The sequence below is a fragment of the Zootoca vivipara genome, chromosome 12, assembly GCF_963506605.1.
Source record: "Zootoca vivipara chromosome 12, rZooViv1.1, whole genome shotgun sequence".
Lineage (NCBI taxonomy): Eukaryota > Metazoa > Chordata > Lepidosauria > Squamata > Lacertidae > Zootoca > Zootoca vivipara.
The window spans coordinates 7,275,151-7,297,213 of record NC_083287.1 but is presented as its reverse complement, the minus strand read 5'-3'; the positions used below and the strand labels follow the sequence as shown (position 1 = coordinate 7,297,213).

Here is a 22,063-nt window from a genome sequence, read left to right as displayed (position 1 = left end):
TTAGTTGTGTCCAACTCTTCGTGACCCCATGAACCAGAGCACGCCAGGCACTCCTGTCTTCCACTGCCTCCCGCAGTTTGGTCAGACTCATGTTGGTGGCTTCGAGAACACTGTCCAACCATCTCGTCCTATGCCGTCCCCTTCTCCTTGTGCCCTCCATCTTTCCCAACAACAGGGTCTTTTCCAGGGAGTCTTCTCTTCTCATGAGGTGGCCAAAGTATTGGAGCCGCAGCTTCAACTTCTAAAAGCTTCAACTTCTAAAAGTTAGATAGTTGCTTATTTCCTTAACATCTGATGGGAGGGTGTTCCACAGGGCGGGTGCCACTACCAAGAAGGCCCTCTGCCTGGTTCCGGGTAACTTTACTTCTTGCAGGGAGGGAACCACCAGAAGGCCCTCGGAGCTGGACTTCAGTGTCTGGGATGAATGATGGGGGTAGAGACGCTCCTTTAGATATACTGGGCCAGGGCCATTTAGGGCTTTAAAGGTCAGCACCAACAGATAAGTCTGACCAAAATCTGTGCATGCAGCACTGTGCTGACAGAGAAGCTTTTTCCCATTGCATGAACTTGTGGGAGAATCTGGGACTTGGAACAGGGAACTTCAGGTTCTAAAGCTAGGGCTTGGTTTCATGTTTGTGCTTTAGCCGTGGAGGTCTTCTACAGACACAAAAAAGGAATATGGATAACCGTGTTTGGCACGGTTTGGTCTGGGTGGACTTTTTTGATGGCATCCATCTGTCTCATGAGACAATGGAGTGTGTCTCCATTGGGGGTGACGTCAAACCATTGGGAATCACAGCGCCTGCTGTGGCTGCAGAAACCGGTAACTCATAACTGCTGCTTCCTGCCTTACTTTTGCTGCGTTGGTGGCATTCTTCAAGGCACAAGCCTAGGCAGCGTGCATGGAGGTCCTGGGCTGCCCAGTCAACAAGACTTCCCTCTCAGTCTTGCTGATGTGGTCCAAAGGAAAGCAGAGCAAGACATTTGGCACCAGCTTGGCTGCAGGCGTACAAAGCGCCATCCAGCTGCCTAGGGACTCCCCTCTGGATTTGTGCAGGCTTTGCTTCTGAGCCGTTCTCTCTCTCTCTCAAAGTTGTCCCACAAGACAAGGGGTAGTGGCGGAGCAAGGAAATCTGGTGCCTGGGGTGGCGTGTGTGCCCTGCGCCCAGGAGCGGGGCCAGGTGCCCATGGAGTGGGGCCAGCCAGGGCAGGATGCTCTGTGGGGCCTCCGAGGAATCTGCCTACCTCCTTCTGCTCAGCCGCCCTACAGCTGAGGGGGCGACGGACGGACTGTTTGGGGCAGTGCAGAGCCTGTGGGCGCCCAAGCCATTGCGTCACTACCAGGCCACCCAGCATTTTGACACCCCCTCATTGGTGACACCCGGGGCGGACCACCCCCACTGCACCCCCTTCCTCTGCCCCTGCTAGGATGGACTAGGCCAAGTGTAAACAGCAAAAGGCTGACCAGCCCGCAACAGAACAGAACTGTTTGCTGCACCCAAGGTACAAGTTCTTGTGTTCACCCAAGTTTCACCTCCAGCTTCCAGGACAGGGTCTGGTGACTCTGGCCAGGACAATGTTCATGCAAGGAGGCCGTTTATGGCTCTTATGCAGGCAGCAGAAAATGAGAAGGGGAAAGGTGACATGCAGTATGGTCCTCTGCATAGGATATGGATTGAAGCACCAAATCCAGTGTTTCCTTTTATAGGCAATCTTTGGGATATGCACTTCTTGGAGAAAATAAATAAATGGTACTACTAATAATCACATCAATAAAAAAATACTACTTCTTGTTAGTATGTATTAAAATTCATCCTTTATTACTTATATTTATTATTATTAACTGCCTGAAATTGACCAATTGACCAATTCATAGAAATTGACCAATTCATAGAAATTGACCAATTCTATGAAGACCTACAACACCTTCTAGAAATGACACCAAAGAAGGATGTTCTTCTCATTACAGGGGATTGGAATGCTAAAGTAGGGAATCAAGAGATAAAAGGAACAACTGGCAAGTTTGGCCTTGGAGTTCAAAATGAAGCAGGGCAAAGGCTAATAGAGTTCTGTCAAGAGAACAAGCTGGTCATCACAAACACTCTCTTCCAACAACACAAGAGACGACTCTACACATGGATATCACCAAATGGGCAGCATCGAAATCAGATTGATTATATTCTCTGCAGCCAAAGATGGAGAAGCTCTATACAGTCAGCAAAAACAAGACCTGGAGCTGACTGTAACTCAGATCATCAGCTTCTTATAGCAAAATTCCAGCTTAAACTGAAGAAAGTAGGAAAAACCACTGGGCCAGTAAGATACAATCTGAATCAAATCCCTTATGAATACACAGTGGAAGTGAGGAACAGGTTTAAGGATTTAGATTTGGTGGACAGAGTGCCTGAAGAACTATGGATGGAGGCTCGTAACATTATACAGGAGGCAGCAACGAAAACCATCCCAAGGAAAAGGAAATGCAAGAAAGCAAAATGTCTGTCCAACGAGGCCTTACAAATAGCGGAGGAGAGGAGGCAAGCAAAATGCAAGGGAGATAGGGAAAGATACAGGAAACTGAATGCAGATTTCCAAAAAATAGCAAGGAGAGACAAGAGGGTCTTCTTAAATGAGCAATGCAAAGAAATAGAGGAAAACAATAGAATGGGGAAAACCAGAGATCTGTTCAAGAAAATTGGAGATATGAAAGGAACATTTCGTGCAAAGATTACCATAATAAAGGACAAAAGTGGTAAGGACCTAACAGAAGCAGAAGACATCAAGAAGAGGTGGCAAGAATACACAGAGGAATTATACCAGAAAGATATGGAGGTCTCGTACACCTCAGGTAGTGTGGTTGCTGACCTTGAGCCAGACATCTTGGAGAGTGAAGTCAAATGGGCCTTAGAAAGCATTGCTAATAACGAGGCCAGTGGAAGTGATGATATTCCAGCTGAACTATTTAAAATTTTAAAAGATGATGCTGTTAAGGTGCTACACCCAATATGCCAGCAAGTTTGGAAAACTCAGCAATGGCCAGAGGATTGGAGAAGATCAGTCTACATCCCAATTCCAAAGAAGGGCAGTGCCAAAGAATGCTCCAACTACCGCACAAATGTGCTCATTTCACACGCTAGCAAGGTTATGCTTAAAATTCTACAAGGCAGGCTTAGGCAGTATGTGGACCGAGAACTCCCAGAAGTGCAAGCTGGATTTCGAAAGGGCAGAGGAACCAGAGACCAAATAGCAAACATGCGCTGGATTATGGAGAAAGCTAGAGAGTTCCAGAAAAACGTCTACTTCTGCTTCATTGACTATGCAAAAGCCTTTGACTGTGTCGACCACAGCAAACTATGGCAAGTTCTTAAAGAAATGGGAGTGCCTGGTCACCTCATCTGTCTCCTGAGAAATCTCTATGTGGGACAAGAAGCTACAGTTAGAACTGGATATGGAACAACTGATTGGTTCAAAATTGGGAAAGGAGTACGACAAGGTTGTATATTGTCTCCCTGCTTATTTAACTTATATGCAGAATTCATCATGCGAAAGGCTGGACTAGATGAATCCCAAACCGGAATTAAGATTGCCGGAAGAAATATCAACAACCTCAGATATGCAGATGACACAATGTTGATGGCAGAAAGCGAGGAGGAATTAAAGAACCTTTTAATGAGGGAGAAAGAGGAGAGTGCAAAATATGGTCTGAAGCTCAACATCAAAAAACCCAAGATCATGGCCACTGGTCCCATCACCTCCTGGCAAATAGAAGGGGAAGAAATGGAGGCAGTGAGAGATTTTACTTTCTTGGGCTCCTTGATCACTGCAGATGGTGACAGCAGTCACGAAATTAAAAGACGCCTGCTTCTTGGGAGAAAAGCAGTGACAAACCTAGACAGCATCTTAAAAAGCAGAGACATCACCTTGCCGACAAAGGTCCGTATAGTTAAAGCTATGGTTTTCCCAGTAGTGATGTATGGAAGTGAGAGCTGGACCATAAAGAAGGCTGATCGCCGAAGAATTGATGCTTTTGAATTATGGTGCTGGAGGAGACTCTTGAGAGTCCCATGGACTGCAAGACGATCAAACCTATCCATTCTTAAGGAAATCAGCCCTGAGTGCTCACTGGAAGGACAGATTGTGAAGCTGAGGCTCCAATACTTTGGCCACCTCATGAGAAGAGAAGAATCCTTGGAAAAGACCCTGATGTTGGGAAAGATTGAGGGCACTAGGAGAAGGGGACGACAGAGGACAAGATGGTTGGACAGTGTTCTCGAAGCTACGAACATGAGTTTGACCAAACTGCGGGAGGCAGTGCAAGACAGGAGTGCCTGGCGTGCTCTGGTCCATGGGGCACGAAGAGTCGGACACGACTAAACGACTAAACAACAACAACAACTGCCTGTAGCATTGTTAGAAGAATTGTAAAGCCCCATGGCTACTAAAAGAACTATTGAAATAAATTGTTACATATTAAGCTATGACTTGCAATTCAAAAAGTTGTAGAAATCATAATTCAGTTTTGCATTTTTTGGGTACCTTTTTTTTAATACTTAATTTCAATAAGTGTAAGCATGAATGATGGCAAAGCATTGGGGACACTTTTCCGTACATTTCTGTGTGCTGCACATCTCCAGCAGTATCCGTGCCTTTGGCAATGGTGTATTTTGGGATGTGGTGCCCAGAATACAGGAACAGCCTATTTTAGGCTCACAATATAGCAATTAAAGCAATTAAAGAGCACCCTCAATACATTTTTGTTGTTAGAAAGCATCTCTATATAGTATAAGAAGATTAATTTTGTGGGAAAAGATTCATAATGAATTTTCAAAAATGTTTAAATGTACCCCCCCCCCAAAAAAGAAGAAACAACAGACTGCTTTTTGGCGGGGAAATTCAGACAGAAATTCATAGGTGTCAAAAAAGGTTTTTTATGTATGCCACTACTGTGGCCCATGTTTTGTTAGCTCAAAAATGGAAAATGAGCAAGGTCCCAGCTAAAGAAGAATGGCAGCTTAAACTGATGAAATATGCGCAGCTTGCGGACCTAACATATAGAATAAGAGAACATATGTTTAGATTGGAAAATGTTTATTGATTATATGGGGGGGGAATTGTGTATATTTGAAAACATGGGCAGCATGAAGATAAATTCAACAGTGTAAATAAGTTTTGACGGATGTAATAATGGAATACTGAATGGTTTAGTTTATATAAAATATGCAGGGATTTATGTTATTCAGAATGAACCATGGAAAGAAAAGAAGGGAAGTCATTGATAGTTTAAATGAATATTCCAAAACGTAAAACAGAAAAAATTATAAAAAATTATACAGAAAAAAAGGTTACTTTTGGCTTTAAATGACTAAGGCTTTTAAATACAGAATTAAGCAAGCCGCATCTTTCTGCCACTTGGGTCGTGTGCTTAACTGAAGCTCAGCATCTGCTACAACTGGATCCATGCATTTACCACAATATTTTCTTTCCCCGCAGACAGAACAGCTGGTTACCCTTTGGATTCTGTTCATCATAACGGTTGTTGGGAACTCCATTGTTTTGCTCTCCACCTGGAGGAGGAAGAGGAAATCCAGGATGACTTTCTTTGTCACCCAGCTAGCCATAACAGGTAAAGCTGTGTCAAAAGCGGGGCGTGGACTTGCTCATTTATTTTCCCTTGGCAGCAGGGAATGAGCCCTTGCGGGGAAACTTTGCCCTGATACTTGCCTCTTCCATTCACTGTCCTAGCTCTATTCTGCTGAAAGACAGGCTGCTGTCCGTCTGATAGAGTTGCCCAAGAAACTAGTAAAGGGAAGGGTAAATGGACCCCTGACCATTAGGTCCAGTCATGACCGACTCTGGGGTTGTGACGCTTATCTCACTTTACTGGCCGAGGGAGCCGGCGTACCGCTTCCGGGCAGGGCCGGCCCTACGGCCAGGCTGGGTGGCGCAGGGTACCACGGTGCCGGCCCGCCAGGAGGGCGCGCGAGATGCGCCCGCCCGCTGGCCGGCCAGTCCGCCGGTCCGCTGTGCAGCTGCGCCTGTGGCAGCCGCGCTGCGCCCACCCGCCCACCGTGCTGGGAAACGGGGCAGGAGGGCGCCGGAGAGATCGCGCTGTGCCTGCCTGCCCGCCGCGCAGCAGCGCCTGTGGCAGCCGTGCTGCGCCCACCCACCCACCGCGCTGGGAAACGTGTTCTCCTACTGGTTTTTCTGTCTTCTGGTTCCTGATGTCAGATTTATGTCCATTTATCCTTTGGCGTAGGGTTTGGCCTGTTTGTCCAATATAGAGAGCTGAGGGCACTGTTGGCATTTGATGGCATACACAATGTTAGAAGATGAGCAATTAAATAGTCCTGAGATGGTATGTTGGATGTTGTTGGGGCCAGTAATGATGTTGTCCGGTTGTATGTGGCAGCAAAGTTGGCATCTGGGTTTATTGCAGGCTCTGGTACCAGTGTCCATGTTAAGTCTGGTGGTTGTATTATTGTGGGTGAGGAGTTGTTTAAGATTGGGTGGCTGTCTGTAGGCAATGAAAGGTCTTCCTCCCAGAGCTTTCTTGAGAAAGGAGAACACTTCAATCTCACAGGACATTCTATACAAGATCTCAAAGTAGCTGTCTTACTACAAAAGAATTTCAGAAATAGACTGGAAAGAGAAGTTGCTGAATTACAACTTATCACCAAGCTCAAAACCATGGAGGGACCTGGTTTGAACAGAGATATCGGATTCTTATCTCATTATACATGATAAGCGATCTTCAGCCATCTCAACCCTTGCTTTTTCATGCAAAACCATTTGCAGTCGTTTTCGGTCATCAACAGCTATCAGTCAGTCAATCACCCACTTCCACCACCCTTCTGAGTGATCCCCCCTCCCCCTCCCCACCCCTCCCCACCCCTTCTCTACATAAGTGCCTGGGGACTCCTATTTCACTGTATCTGAAGAAGTGTGCATGCACACGAAAGCTCATACCAAAATAAAAACTTAGTTGGTCTTTAAGGTGCTACTGAAGGAATTTTTTTATTTTACATTTAGCACTGTTAATGACCAGATAATTTTCTGTCTCAGTAATCTCATACCAGCTTGTGATGTTGAAAGTAAAAGCACACCATTGGCACAAAGTGATATCTTCACAGGTCTAGCCATAATTTTAAGCATATCAAAATTATGGCTATGCAAAATTAGTTGAATAAATTGAACGAAGATAAGGTCTGGTCAGACTCCTTTGTATATAGGAATCTCACATGTAGGAACAGAATTTCAGTCTTTTCAAAACATTAAATGTATTTCTGCGTAAAGCAGCCTGATTGAAAATAATTGCTTCAAATCAATATTTGTTTTTAAACAATTTATCCCCAGAAATCTATATACAGAATCAGAAGCAGCAATGAAGTCAATAAAAGCAGTATAAGCCTACCACCCCCTTGCTGTGTATTAAATTATCAAATGGAGTAATTATCAAGGGTTCCTTTCCCAAAGCCTGCCTGCTCTAATCTTTGAAGGAGATGCGTTGTATAAATTTAAGATCATCTGTCAATCAGGGTGATTGATGTATAAATCATGGGACCCTTCTGACTCCCCTTTTAAAATACTGGGACTATAATGCTACATTTCCAACCTTTGCGGTACAACCTGCCGAAAGCGAGGCAACCCTCATTGCTCTTGAAATTTTCAGTTTGGCAGGAAATCCTTTCCTGGAGTCTTATTATTCTTCAATGGCTACATATAAGATTTCACCTCTCGGGAGGATGCAGGAGGCCATAAAGAGGTAGAATTAATATCTAATACAGGAAACGTTCCACAGGATATCCTTCCTCTTGCAATTTCTTCTTTAAACATGTCTGATTAAAAATGCCCCCACACTGAAGCAACAACAGATGCATCTCAAGATAATTTTATTTTGCTTGCCCTGCTTGCCATAGGTCCGGATTTTCCCAAACATTTTGCTGATTCAGCGCAAATCCGCCTGCCCGATTCCCGGATGTGTTTGGGGAAACCAGGATGGATTGCAGAAATAAGCTGAGTTTGGCCCATTTGCAGCCAAAATCAATGTCAGCCCCAAATTTAGTCTTAAAAAAACCAGCCAGGTTTTCTTGGCTGCAATTATTATTTTTTGTAACCTCATCTAAGTTCTTAACATAGACCCTTATATTCAAGGGAAGTGCAAGCAATTCACAGCAAATTTCTTAACTTCTACATTAGGGGTGGCCAACTCCCAAGAGACTGCGATCTACTCACAGAGTTAAAAACTGGCAGTGATCTACCCCCTTTTGGGGGGTTCAGGTCAAAGTTGTTGAACTTTTTTAGGGAGGAGGAAGGACCGTTTTGGGGGGTGCAGGGCAAAAATGTGGAGCTTTTTTTAGGGGAGACAAAGTTGTTGAGCTTCTTTGGGGGAACCCAGTGATCTACCAGTGATCTACCACAGACATCCAGTGATCTACCGGTAAATCACGATCTACCTGTTGGACGTGCCTGTTCTACATTATTTGGCAAGATGGACCTTCAACTGTGCAATGGAGAGTTTGATGACTCCCGGCTATGGAAGGAAGGCATTGTTTGCAAAAAAGCTATTTTTAATACCGGCAGCTCCTCACCGGTACTAATGATGAGTCATTATTAATATCACACAGTTTTAAGACATTATTCTAGCTCTAGCACCATAACATTTTGCTGTGCAAGCAGTACTCCCAGTGGAAACCTTATGCCTGCAGGCAGATAAAAGTATACTGTTTATCCTTCATTCCTTAGAGCATGTGATTGCCCTGGGAAGATTCAAAGGGGGGAAATAAATTAAAGACATTCTCTCTAGATACTTCATAGTCTGGTATTAAGATGCAAAAAGCAGAAGAACAAAGGAAGAAGGTGAAGGGGAAAGTAATAAACAATCCAGCAAGTTATACATAAGTAAGTGTATTGTGCTCATGTGTATTGGGTGGCTCACTCCGCCCCTGGCTGCAGGGCATGCGTGCGCAGCTCCATGCACCTGAGCAGCTATCCTGCACCTGGGAGGGCACCCTCCACCCCGCCCCCCTCGGGAGCGTGCCCGCCCTGGGCAGAGCGGGCATATGCTCTTTCGCTGGAGGGGGAGGGTCTGGGATGCTTTCTAAAGATACTGTCAGCTGTTTCTGCCCTGGTGCTTCTTCTTCTTCCTACTCCTCTCCCAATATTTCCCAGCTTCTCCCCTCTGCAGCCTCTGAACAGTGACCTTCTGCAAACCACTGTTCTAAATCTATACTGTCTCCCTTTTCTCTGGGAAGTGCAGCAGGAGGTTGGGGTTGGTTTTCACAATTCCTCCTCAGTCCATTCCCTAACAGAGGCCCCTAGCCGTAATAAAAATAAAAATGGCAACAGCTGAAAACAAAAATTAAGGTACTAAAAATAGAGTGAGATATAATTTGATTTTTTAAACATATATAATAAAAAGCATTTTCTAGCAGATAGTGTATGTCACATTTTGTTATGATGTACATCAAGCAAGTCACAAAATGTATCCTATGCCCCCAAAATTACCAAGTGTGGAGATCCTAGCCCAGCTCACCTGACAGTAAACCCCACTGAATTCAATCAGACTCACTTTTAAATAGATATGGATAGGATTGTACTGTAAGGCAGTATTTTGGATAATATCCAAAATAATTCAAATTGTTTAATGTATGCAGTTTGCAGATTCCATTCTCTCCGACCTATTTAGACTTCCCTTGTTCCTAACATTAAGAATAAATTTATTGGTACTTTTAATAACCTGGTGTTCCAGTCCTAATACATTTTGTTGGACTTTAGACTTAGTAATTTAAACAAATACTGGGGTGTAATGCTCCGGTGCTTAAATTAAACAGTGTCTTACATTACTTCACCAGAACAGTCTTCAGAATAACTCAGTGATTTTTGTGTGAAAAAGAAAATGAACTTATGCTATCTGGGTTTGAGGACTGGGTAATATATTGGTTTATAGAGAGTGAATTTGTTGAGTGTTATCTTGGAGTGGATATTTTGAATGATTTTCTATAAATATATCTGGCAGACAAAGAACCAGAAGTTCTCTCTCCCTCCACCCTTTTTTCTTTTTTCCCTCCTTCCTTCCTTTCTTAATCCTTTCTTTTATTTTTTTCGTTTTGGTTTGTGTTTTTATTTAGATTAGTTTTTATCTTTGATAAAAAGATATTTGATGTTTGTATATATATATATATTTAAAAAAACTTTATTTAATAATAATAATAATAACCCAGTCATTCACCTGTTATAAGAAAAAACTGCTCCTTTTCCCTTATGGGTACCCAAGAGCCCGTATAGCATCCTTATATGGGTTCTCTATTGGTAGGAGAGAATAACAGAGGCCAACCAGAGAATATTGAGAAGCAAAGCAGCTACGGTAGTAAGCATGAACTTTATTAAACTGTTGCAACAGACACACACACCCCCACGCAGGAGGGAGGAGGAACCCAGAACACTGGTGCACAAGCCCTTATACAGACTTTGGAAATTGCCCACCCTGTAGCTCAAGACCACCCCCCAATACATCATATATACATCACAGAAGAGGCGGTCTACAGCAGAATCCTGTCTGGCAGGAAACCTGTTGATGGGTTTACCTGGAGGGCCTGGCCATTCTTTTGTGATGATAAAGACTTAATTCCTGAGTCCAGGTCACAGGCTCACCCTTGTTGTTTAGTCGTGTCCGACTCTTCGTGACCCCATGGACCATAGCACGCCAGGCACTCCTGTCTTGCACTGCCTCCCGCAGTTTGGTCAAACTCATGTTTGTAGCTTCGAGAACACCATCCAACCATCTCGTCCTCTGTCGTCCCCTTCTCCTAGTGCCCTCAATCTTTCCCAACACCAGGGTCTTTTCCAGGGAGTCTTCTCTTCTCATGAGGTGGCCAAAGTATTGGAGCCTCAGCTTCACGATCTGTCCTTCCAGTGAGCACCCAGGGTTGATTTCCTTCAGAATGGAGAGGTTTGATCTTCTTGCAGTCCATGGGACTCTCAAGAGTCTCCTCCAGCAGCATAATTCAAAAGCATCAATTCTTCGGTGATCAGCCTTCTTTATGGTCCAGCTCTCACTTCCATACATCACTACTGGGAAAACCATAGCTTTAACTGTACGGACCTTTGTAGGCAAGGTGATGTCTCTGCTTTTTAAGATGCTGTCTAGGTTTGTCCTTTTATATGCCTGTTGTCTTTGTCCATGGAGTTTTCTTGGCAGGGATACTGGAGTGGCTTGCCAGTTCCTTCTCCAGGTGGATCACGTTTAGTCAAAACTCTCCACTATGACCTGGCCATCTTGGGTGGCCCTGCATGGCATAGCTCATAGCTTCTCTGAGTTATTCAAGCCCCTTCACCACGACAAGGCATTCATCCATGAAGGCTCACCCTATTCATACACAAATGTGCCCTTAAGGCAGGATTTGTGAGCACAGAGACAATAGAAAGGCTTTTCACATTTGCATCCAAAATTTGGAAAATCTGAGGACACTGAAAGAGTTAAAATGGCTTTAGGACTGTTTTCCTGTACTGTTTCAGACATGTGGCTTATATATTTGTGTGTGTGTTTGCCTGGTACATTTATGAACATTTATTTTATATCTTTGACCTTATAATTCTCATAACACACTTTATAATTACGGTAGCAAATATTTCCAAAGAGAACAAAGCTGAAGTTCATTCTACAGCACACAAAGCCAGATTTCACAATGACTTGCTAAAACCCTCCAACTCTCAAAAAAGCAAAGAGAATGTAATGGAGGGGATATATTTATTGGTTTTCAAAAACAAACTTTCAATCAAAGCAGAGCAATGCAGGAATATAACAAAAGAACAACAGTGTGGAGGACTGATCAATATCACAATATAATGAAACAAAATACATATATCATTAAATGAAATGAAATAGAACGTTGTTCTAAAAAACTCTCTTTATCAAAGCAGCTTGTTTAGCAAAGTTGTTTAGAAAAGGCATCAAAACTTGTCACCAAGAGAACAGTTTAAATTATCTCTTGTCAGATTTTTGATGTACAGTAGTACTTTGCTTCTGGTTATTGATTTGGAGATTATGGGATGAATCACCACTTTGCAACATGCCGGAGCCCCACAAAGAATGTCTTAAACCCCACAAGCTAGAATCTGAATGACAAGCCACAAGGAAACAAAGGTTGACAGACTTTTGCTTTTTAAGGTCAATGTTATTTTTAAATGAACCTCTGAATTCTGAAATTATTCAGGCGAGCAAAGAGGAGCGAGACGAAGGATAGTGCTGTGTGCATTTGCATTTTGGGAGAGAAGGGTGATTTTGGTTTGCCTATCGGGTGAAAATAAATCAAATGAACTCTTTCCACGGATCAGACAACCGAGCCACACTCTAGTGAAAGATATTCAAGTGCAGAAACAGGCTTTATTCACATAATTCTGCTGCAACAGGAATAACTACACTCAGCCAGGAAGCTCCCTCTGGTTCCACAAGGAGGAAATGTATAAATTACCACCTGCTTTTCTGTGGCTTAATTCCACACATGGGTTCCATGGGAGGAGGATGACAGAAGCTCAGGGTTTTTTGTGGGGCTGGGTCTCTATCCTCCCCCCTCCTGTTATAGCAATCCCAAGTGAAACAGGTTTTGCAGGGCCTTGAAGCCTGTGTAACCTGTTTGATCAGGGGGGGAAATAGTCAGGGAAGGAGGCATAGCTGCCAAGTACCCCGTTTCCCCTGGGAAACCCCCGTTTTTACTTACCTTTTTTCGGTGGTCCCCTGTATCACTTCGTCTCCCGTTTTTCTCCGTTATTTTCTCCTGCCGGTGGCCATTTTTTTTCTGATTTGCCCTTCTATGGGCACAAAAAATGGCCGCCGCCGGCTTCAAAAGTCGCATCTACACATGACCGGAAGTGCGTAGACGCAACTTCCGGTGTCAGTGGCGACCATTTTTTGTGCCCATAGATGGGCAAAGCGACACCGGAAGTTACGTCGGCGCAACTTCCGGTGTCACACAGCTGCCAGTCCCGGATTCTGCAGTCCGGGACTTGGAAGGTAAGGAAGGAGGGAATTAAATTTAATATACAATTTGTAAGCATGGAGCCTTTAAGACTCTGGCAGCACAATCTTGTACATGTCTACTCAAATGTAAGCCCCCTTGAGTTTTATGTGGCGGAAATAAGTGAGCACAGTGTTGCAGCCTGACAAACATGTGTCTCCACAGAGACGCCTCTGAAGTGCCTTCTCCATGCCAGTTTCATCTGTGAGTGAGAGGCACATAAAAGGACGCTAGGCTGAATGTAAGACCAATAGACAATAGACAGAGCCAGAGAAGAAGAAGCTCCTACCACTCTAACCTCTTTTTGAATACACAGGGACAGGCCTCCTGCATTAGCCCCCAACCCTGGCACATGAATCCTGCTTCCTTTTGCCAAGTGCATGCTCGATTTCACCAAAATGGCTCGATGGCAGACCAAACACTCCTAATTCCCTTCTTAACTGAGTCATTCACTTCATTCTGAAGACTGCACATTAGACCAGGCAGTGGCGTAAGAAGGGGGTGCGGTGGGTGTGGACCACCCTGGGTATCATCACTGAGGGTGTGTGTGTGACAAAATGGCAAAAATGTGAGTTTTTTAAATTAAAAATGTTTGGGTTCACGAAACTTTTTTAGTTCAGTCAACAAACACAATGAAACGCGGCTGGCACTGGGCGCCACACTATGGGGGCCGGCACTTCCCACAGGGCCTGCAGCGTGCCTGAGCCATGTGTCTTTCCTGGGAGTGATGTGCTGGCTTGGGTGCCAGCAGGCTCCGCGCTGCCTCAAACGGCCGCGTGGGACTTGCGTCTGCCCACCGCCTCTCCCTCAGCCCCCCTACAGCTGAGGGGGAGGTGGTGGAGAGGCTTTGCACAGTGCACCCTGCCCTGGCTCGCCTCACCCCCATGGGCGGCTCACTCAGCCCCCAGGTGCAGGGCGCGTGCGCTGCCCCGGGCACCCGAGTGGCTATCTACACTGCTGAGACCAGTGGTGCCAACTTGAATAAAATATTGTGGGGGCCCAGGTAAGCCCCGCCCTACATAACTGAGCACATGGTGCATTGCACGCACACAGCATTTGAACGGGAATGCCCATAAACTTTGTGGGGGCCAATAAAATACTTGCATCTTGATTTCCTGTTCTCTGCAGTAGAAAAATGGTCAGAAACAGAATCCCAGGTTGCAGCCATCAGAGTTAACACATAGATTGTGCACTTGTAATAGTACAGTTACGTAAGGCTGCAATCTTACACACACACACACACACACAACTTAATTTCAGGATTTATAAACTGCTATGCATTCAGATAATACCGGAGAGGGTTCCTCCGTCACTGGTGCCGCCTCTTGTATTTCTGCCGCCTGAGGCAGCTGCTTCACCCTGCCTTGTTGATGGGCCAGCATTGCACAAGCCTGTTCAGAAATAAGTCTGTGCAGGTCAACAGGGCTTACTCTCAGCATCAGTGGGCACAAGAAGGTCTCCGCTTTTGAGATAGCTTCCATCTACAGTATTTCCTTCCTTTTCACCTTTAAAGTGGGCTAGTGGGGCAGGGAGACCCCTTCTGGGTGTTGCATCTGAAGAGCTGCCTTTTTAATGTAAGGAAGCGTGCGGTAGATGTTATGGTTATTTATACAGGGGAGTTATTGAGATAAGTGCCAGAGTCATAAAAAAAAACAATGAATTCAATAAAATATGGGCTTTTGCATTCAGTATGCCTCCTGCATGCCCTTGGATCAAACACCAGCAGAATAATTTGCTTTTACGTCAAAGAATAGCAATCAGCTGGTAGCTTTTGTCTTTGGAGTATTCTGACCATATAAAGAGTTCCGGGGCTGGGACAATGCAAGGTAAAGTTCTGCTCTCTTCTTCTGTTTTCTTTACCTACTGTAACATGGAAAGCTGAAACCAGAATTGCTGGGAAGGCAAATGTCTCCAACATATAACTGCAACTGTAATCACTTAAACAGAAGTTAATTAGAGAGAGATTAGCAATGATAGAGTTAAGAGTGCTGTTCTACAGCTGCTGCTGAGGTTGATTCTTTATATTCTGTTTTATATTCTGCTGCTTGAGCAGGTTTTATCACTAGGGATATTTGAAAAGATTGTTTTGCAGCATTTGCCCAGACCTTCTCAGAGGGACTCACTCCCAAGTAAATGGGCAGAAGATTGCACCAGTGGCCTACTTCCATTTTCCAAAAATAAATCAGCAACATCTGAGTGGCTGAATAGAAGAGACACACAAAGCATAATCACTTGCAAAGCTGAAGTTAGGAAACAGACACAGTTCCTATTATGTTATGCAGGTCTCTCAGGGCATTTATTCATTGTGACTCCTCATTCGCAGTTTAAATAGGAGCAAGAGAAATAATACCCTTATAAGCAAGTGAAATCTCTGGATCTGCTGGTAGATTACACGGGAATAGGGAACCTGTGGCCCTCCATATGTTGTTGGACTACAGCTCTCATCATCACCAGCTAGGAGGACCAAGATTTAGGATGATGGGATTTGTAGTCCAACAACATATGGGGGTCACAGGTTCCCAATCACTGCTTTGACACCCCTAAGACAATGTACTGTATGATATCGTCTGTAAATACAACGCCGTGGGATGTGAATACAGCTTGAGCAGTGCAGATTCTGGGTATTGAAACACAACACACAAATCCACACACACACTGGTGTGGTCATGAATTAATGTTGCATGTTAGCAGTTTTTTCTGAATCAAGGACTGCAAACATAAATAAATCGTCGAAGTGGTGTTCAACAATATAGAGCAAATCAACTATTATGCTGTATACTGTGCTTAGTAAGCAACCATGGTAGGGACAGGTAGAAGTAATCTCTAGATCTACTGGTAGATTCTGGATCTACTGGTAGAAATATCAACAACCTCAGATATGCAGATGACACAACCTTGATGGCAGAAATTGAGGAGGAATTAAAGAACCTTTTAATGAGGGTGAAAGAAGAGAGCGCAAAATATGGTCTGAAGCTCAACATCAAAAAAACCAAGATAATGGCCTCTGGTCCCATCACCTCCTGGCAAATAGAAGGGGAAGAAATGGAGGCAGTGAGAGATTTTACTTTCTTGGGCTCCTTGATCACTGCAGATGGTGACAGCAGTCACGAAATTAAAAGACGCCTGCTTCTTGGGAGAAAAGCAATGACAAACCTAGACAGCATCTTAAAAAGCAGAGACATCACCATGCCGACAAAGGTCTGTATAGTTAAAGCTATGGTTTTCCCAGTAGTGATGTATGGAAGTGAAAGCTGGACCACAAAGAAGGCTGATCACCGAAGAATTGATGCTTTTGAATTATGGTGCTGGAGGAGACTCTTGAGAGTCCCATGGACTGCAAGAAGATCAAACCTATACATTTTGAAGAAAATCGGCCCTGAGTGCTCACTGGAAGGACAGATCGTGAAGCTGAGGCTCCAATACTTTGGCCACCTCATGAGAAGAGAAGACTCCCTGGAAAAGACCCTGATGTTGGGAAAGATTGAGGGCACTGGGAGAAGGGGACGACAGAGGACGAGATGGTTGGACAGTGTTCTCGAAGCTACGAACATGGGTTTGACCAAACTGCAGGAGGCAGTGGAAGACAGGAGTGCCTGGCGTGCTCTGGTCCATGGGGTCACGAAGAGTTGGACACGACTAAACAACAACAACTGGTAGATTACATTATTGTCACAGTGGCCTGGGTGGGCTACTTCAGAGTAACGACTCCACACAGCTCTGCATTTTATCTTTTTATTGGTGCTGCGTATTTACAGTGCTAAAGGCAGTGCTATTTACAGAGACACATCTTATCCGCTTGAGTCAGAACCTCCGAATGGGGTTTGGTGCGTCTTTCTCCAACATAACAACTTGGGGAGACCCAGCCTCTTCCCCCGACGCTTCCTGCGCAATTCCGGAGTTGGGGGGATCGGCCTTCCCCCCTTGCTTCCCCCTTCCTGTCCCACCTTGGGCAGTGGCTCCGCTACCTTGCCTGAGCCTCGGACACCACTTCCTGCTTCTCCACTTGAGTCGGAACTCTCCCTGCTTTCCCCAGCGCTTGGCGATGGGCTGGACCCCAAGATGGGAGGGACCTCCCGATATCCCTTGTCCCTCACAATTATGATTCACAGTAGATCAGCAACCCAATGGGCAGGGATTTGGGGTGTAGAGTTCCATTCAGCAGAGTGAGCAAGCAAGTCCCCAACAAGGCTACTTTAGGACATGTTGAAATAAATGAAATAGTACACTTCATATAATCTAAACAGCTTTCCTGCCACAAGACCATTAAGTTCAGGGTTTAAAATGATCTAGGCTACCATTCTTCAAAATTGTTTTCTCCTCTATATAAGCGATTAGTACAGGCATCCCCAAACTGCGGCCCTCCAGATGTTTTGGCCTACAACTCCCATGATCCCTAGCTAAGAGGACCAGTGGTCAGGGATGATGGGAATTGTAGTCCAAAACATCTGGAGGGCCGAAGTTTGGGGATGCCTGGATTAGTAACTCTGCTGTAGATTGGTGCTTGTACATGCAGGTTATCCCAGTGTGTGGCTTGTGGGGAGGCAGCTGGCAGATAGCTCTGGCCCCTGGGCCGCCATTTTGAAATTGGCTCCAGCTGCTGCAGATCTGCCTTCACCCCAAAGTCCAGTTGCTGGACCTATTTAAACAAACCACCCAAAGTAGATTCCACAAGCCGGAATCCTTCCTGTTTCGGCATTCAGGAAATCTGGGACATATATTGACTACAGTACAGACTGCTGTTGAAAAAAGCACAGGTGTTTGCAGTGGTTTCAGCTACTCAACCAACCTCTGGCGTTCAGGGGCAAGCCAGCTCTGGGGTTGGTAAGTCCAAATCAAGGGCCCTGTGATGTTATGTCATCATACATTATTATAAGTGTGAGGGACAGGGGATATCGCGAAGTCCCTCCCCTCCTGAGTTCAAGCCCGTCCCCGAGCAAAGGGGAAAGCAGGGAGAGTTCCGATTCCAGTGGGGAAGCAGGAAGTCGTGTCCGAGGCTCAGGCAAGGTAGAGGAGCCAGGGTCCCAGGTGGGACAGGAAGGGGCAAGTAAGGGGGGAAGACCCATCCCCCCAACTCCAGAATTACGCAGGAAGAGGAGGGGCAAGAGGATGGGTCTGCCAAAGCTTTTGTGTTGGAGAAAGACGCGCCAAAAGCCATTAGGAGGTTCTGAAACCGACTGACAACATCGCTCCGTGTAAATAGCAATGACTTGAGCACTGTAAATACGCAGCACCAATAAAAGAATAAAATGCAGAGCTGCGTAGCGTCGTTACTCTGAAGTAGTCCACTCCGGCCACTGTGACAGCAACCTCCTAATCATTTTTGGGCTACTTTGGAGTTGCCGGGATGAGCGTGTCAGAGGCGGAGAAGTGGCGGCAGATCGCTGAGCAAGCCCAGCTAGAACTGCAACAGCTGTCGCTGCAGGCGCAGGGAGAATTGAAGGCAGCTAAAGAGGAGACTAAGAAGGTCCAGGACGACCGGCTACAACTTGCGGAACAGGTGAGAGAGCTCCAGGAAAAAGAGCAGCATTTAAGGGCGGTGGCGGTAGACCTCCAAAACAAGCTGGATGCAGAGAAAAACAAGGCGGGAGGGGCACCCCAAGTCCAAGTGCTGCCAGGAAGGAGAGCCGGGACCCTAGTAAGCAAGTTCAATGGAGACCCGAAGGAGTTTCAGGGCTTTGAGACTGAGATTGTGTATGCTCTTGAGCTGCACCACGATGAGTTCCCTGATGATGAGCACAGAGTAGCGTTTATTGTGGAGCACCTTACAGGGGCGGCCAGGGAGTGGCTAAGACCGTTAATTGCAACAAGGAATCCTTGCATGAAGAATGTCAAACTATTTCTAGAAGGTTTGAAAACGATGTATTCGTCCGATAGTCATATGGACCAGACTAAGGAGGAACTTCATAATTTACGCCAAGGAAATATGACAGTTCGCGCGTATTGGGCGAAATTCACCATGCTGGTGCACAGATTGGGGTGGGATCTGGAGTCTGCCCCAATGCAAGCGGCGTTTTACTTGGGGTTGCATGAGGAGGTGAAGGATGAGCTCTCGAGAGGTCCAAAGCCCAGTAATATGGATCAACTGAGCAAAGCGGCTCTGGCGGTGGGGGTGAGGCAGGAATCCAGATGGAGCGACAAGCAAGCAACGCGCGCAAAGCGGGCTTGGTTCCCACGGTCGCAGGAGAAGCCACTCCCTCAACAACCCTTTCAAGCCACGCCTGGGGCCAGTCAGGACCAGGAACCCATGCAGATTGATAGCGCGCGCGCGCGGGCTTTTCAAACCCCAGCGGCGCCAAGACGCAAGGAGGGAAGGGGTGGGAATTGCTTTCTCTGCAACTCCCCCCAGCATCTCGTCAGAGACTGCCCACATCGCAGGGAGTGGCAAGGAAAGGCGGGAACGGTTGTGCCCTCCCCCACTGACGCAGCACCACAGCAGGGAAACGGGAAAGCCTGGCTGCAGGAGACAAGGGGCGGCAGCCAGGCACAGTCAGCAGACAACAGCCCCAGCCCACCCACCCGCACAGAGAGGAGCAGAGCCAGCCCACCCCTCCCAGAGCAGGAGTGGTTCTAGAAGTGACGCTCACGCTCCCAAATGGCTATCCATTGACGGTCCTCGCCCTAATTGACAGTGGTGCCTCAGCCAACTTCTTCTCGAGAAACTTTGCAGAAGAGCACCAGATCCAGCTTCTGCAGCTGGATTTTCCTCTGCACGTGGCAACCATTGACGGCAGAGAGCTGCTGGGAGGGGCCATCACTCATCAAACCCCCCCCCATGAGAATGACGGTTGGAAGGCACTCAGAGACACTGGCATTCAACGTCACCACCATCTCAGACCCCCCAATCGTTTTGGGCATGAGCTGGCTGGCGCGCCACGACCCCTCCATAAGTTGGCATCAGAGATGCATCACTTTTGGATCGGACTTTTGCCTGGAACATTGCATGCAGCACCAACCAGGGGAGGGGCCTCCGATAGCCACGGTGGCCACCATGCACGTCAAAGGGGGTGAGGCGATACCCAAACCATACTGGGACCTGCAGGAGGTCTTCAGTGAAGCGGAGTCCGACCACCTGCCCCCACACAGGCCTTTTGACTGCCAGATCAACCTGGTGCCTGGGGCAACTATACCCCCAGCCAAGCTGTACGCCATGTCAGACCAGGAACTGGAGGATCTGCGCGCTTTTATCGACAAGAACCTCAAGCGGGGGTTCATCAGAGAAAGCAAGGCAGCAGGGGGCAGCCCGGTCTTCTGGGTGGACAAGAAAGACACGCAACAGCGCCGTCTTGTGGTGGATTTTAGACGGCTGAATTCGGTGACAGAGCCAGTGGCTTTCCCCATGCCCAGAGTGGATGATCTCCTGACAGCGGCACGCAGAGGCAAGATTTTCACCAAGCTAGACCTGAGGGGGGCGTACAACTTGATCAGGATCCGGGAAGGCGATGAGTGGAAAACCACGATGTTCACGCCTCTGGGCTCTTTTGAATATCTGGTGATGCCCTTCGGGTTGCAAGGGGGCTCAGCATGCTTCCAGGCCTTCATGCACCACGTCCTGGGGTCCCTACTCTTCAGGAAATGCTTGGTCTTTCTGGATGACATCCTTATTTACTCCAACGACCCAGTGCAGCACGTGAAGGACGTCAGGGAGGTGTTACAGCGCCTGAAGGAGAACCACCTGTATGTGAAGCTGGAGAAGTGCAAGTTTCACACCAAGGAGGTGGACTTCCTGGGCTACAAGCTGTCAGACAAGGGGCTGGCAATGGACAAGGACAAGGTGCAGACCATCCTGGACTGGCACAGCCCCAGGACGCGCAAAGATGCCCAACGCCTACTAGGCTTTGCCAACTTCTACAGGAAGTTCATCAAGAACTTCTCTCGAGTTACGGCTCCCATCACTGACTGCCTGAGAGGCAAGCAGAAGTTCAGGTGGACACCAGAGGCGCAAGCAGCGTTCGAAAGCCTCAAGAGGGTGTTCGCCTCAGACCAGAACCTGTTCCACGTGGTTCAGGACGCGCCCCTACGCATTGAAACAGATGCTTCTGATAAGGCTGTGGGCGCCATTTTGTTGCAACTGGACGCCAACAGAGAGTGGAGACCCTGTGCCTTCTTCTCCAGGAAGTTGACCCAGCCCGAGCGAAACTACACAGTTTTTGATCGGGAACTTCTTGCGATCCACGCGGCGTTCCAGCACTGGAGACACTTCCTGGTGGGCGCCAAGCACCCCATCCAGGTGTGCACAGACCACAAGAACCTGGAGTTCTGGAGAACTGCCAGGGTGCTCAACCAGCGGCAGATACGGTGGGCGGAGTTCTTCTCGAACTTCAACTTCTCCATACACTACATCCCAGGAGAGCAGAATGTCAGGGCGGATGCCCTCTCCCGCAAGCCAGAGTACATGGAGGAGGAGGCGCCACCAGCCCCAAGGCACATTTTCCCCCCGTCGGCATGGTCCTGCGGAGCAGCAGTGGTGAGCGAGGCAGAACTCACAGCACTGACGGCAGCGGATGAATTTGCCAACCGCATCTTCAGAGAACTGAGAGGGGGGAGGGAGCAGGCAAAAGACTTTGCAGAACGCAGAGGGCTGCTTTTCTACAAGGGTGCGCTGTACCTACCCACCACCCAGCTTCGACGTACGGTCCTCAAGCAGATGCACGACAACCCTACAGCGGGGCATTTTGGAAGGGACAAGACCACTCACCTAGTCATGAGACACTTCTGGTGGCCAGGGGTGAGGGAAGATGTTCGAGACTATGTAAGGGGCTGTACCACCTGCCAGCGGGCGAAGGTGGTCAGAGCAGCGCCACCAGGGTTGCTGGAGCCCTTAGCCACACCACACAGGCCGTGGGAAGTGGTGTCCATGGACTTCATCACAGATCTGCCTTCGTCCAGGGGTAAGACTGCAGTGTTGGTGGTGGTGGACCTCATGTCCAAAATGTGTCACTTTATACCGTGTGCCAGGGCAGTCTCGGCAGAAGAGACAGCCAAACTGTTTGTTGATCACATTTTCAGACTGCATGGATTACCTTTAAGGGTTATTTCGGATCGTGGCCGCCAAT

General features: G+C 46.9%; 1 protein-coding gene across 3 annotated transcripts in view; it reads left to right on the top strand.

Moving 5' to 3' along the window:
* Positions 1 to 22,063, top strand: part of NPSR1 (neuropeptide S receptor 1) — a 72,551-nt gene that overhangs the window by 8,315 nt on the left and 42,173 nt on the right. For all 3 annotated transcript variants that reach the window (XM_060280452.1, XM_060280450.1, XM_060280451.1), the window contains exon 2: positions 5,488 to 5,620. In XM_060280452.1, coding sequence (XP_060136435.1) covers positions 5,488 to 5,620 — 133 coding nt within the window. The remainder of the gene's footprint in view (positions 1 to 5,487; positions 5,621 to 22,063) is intronic.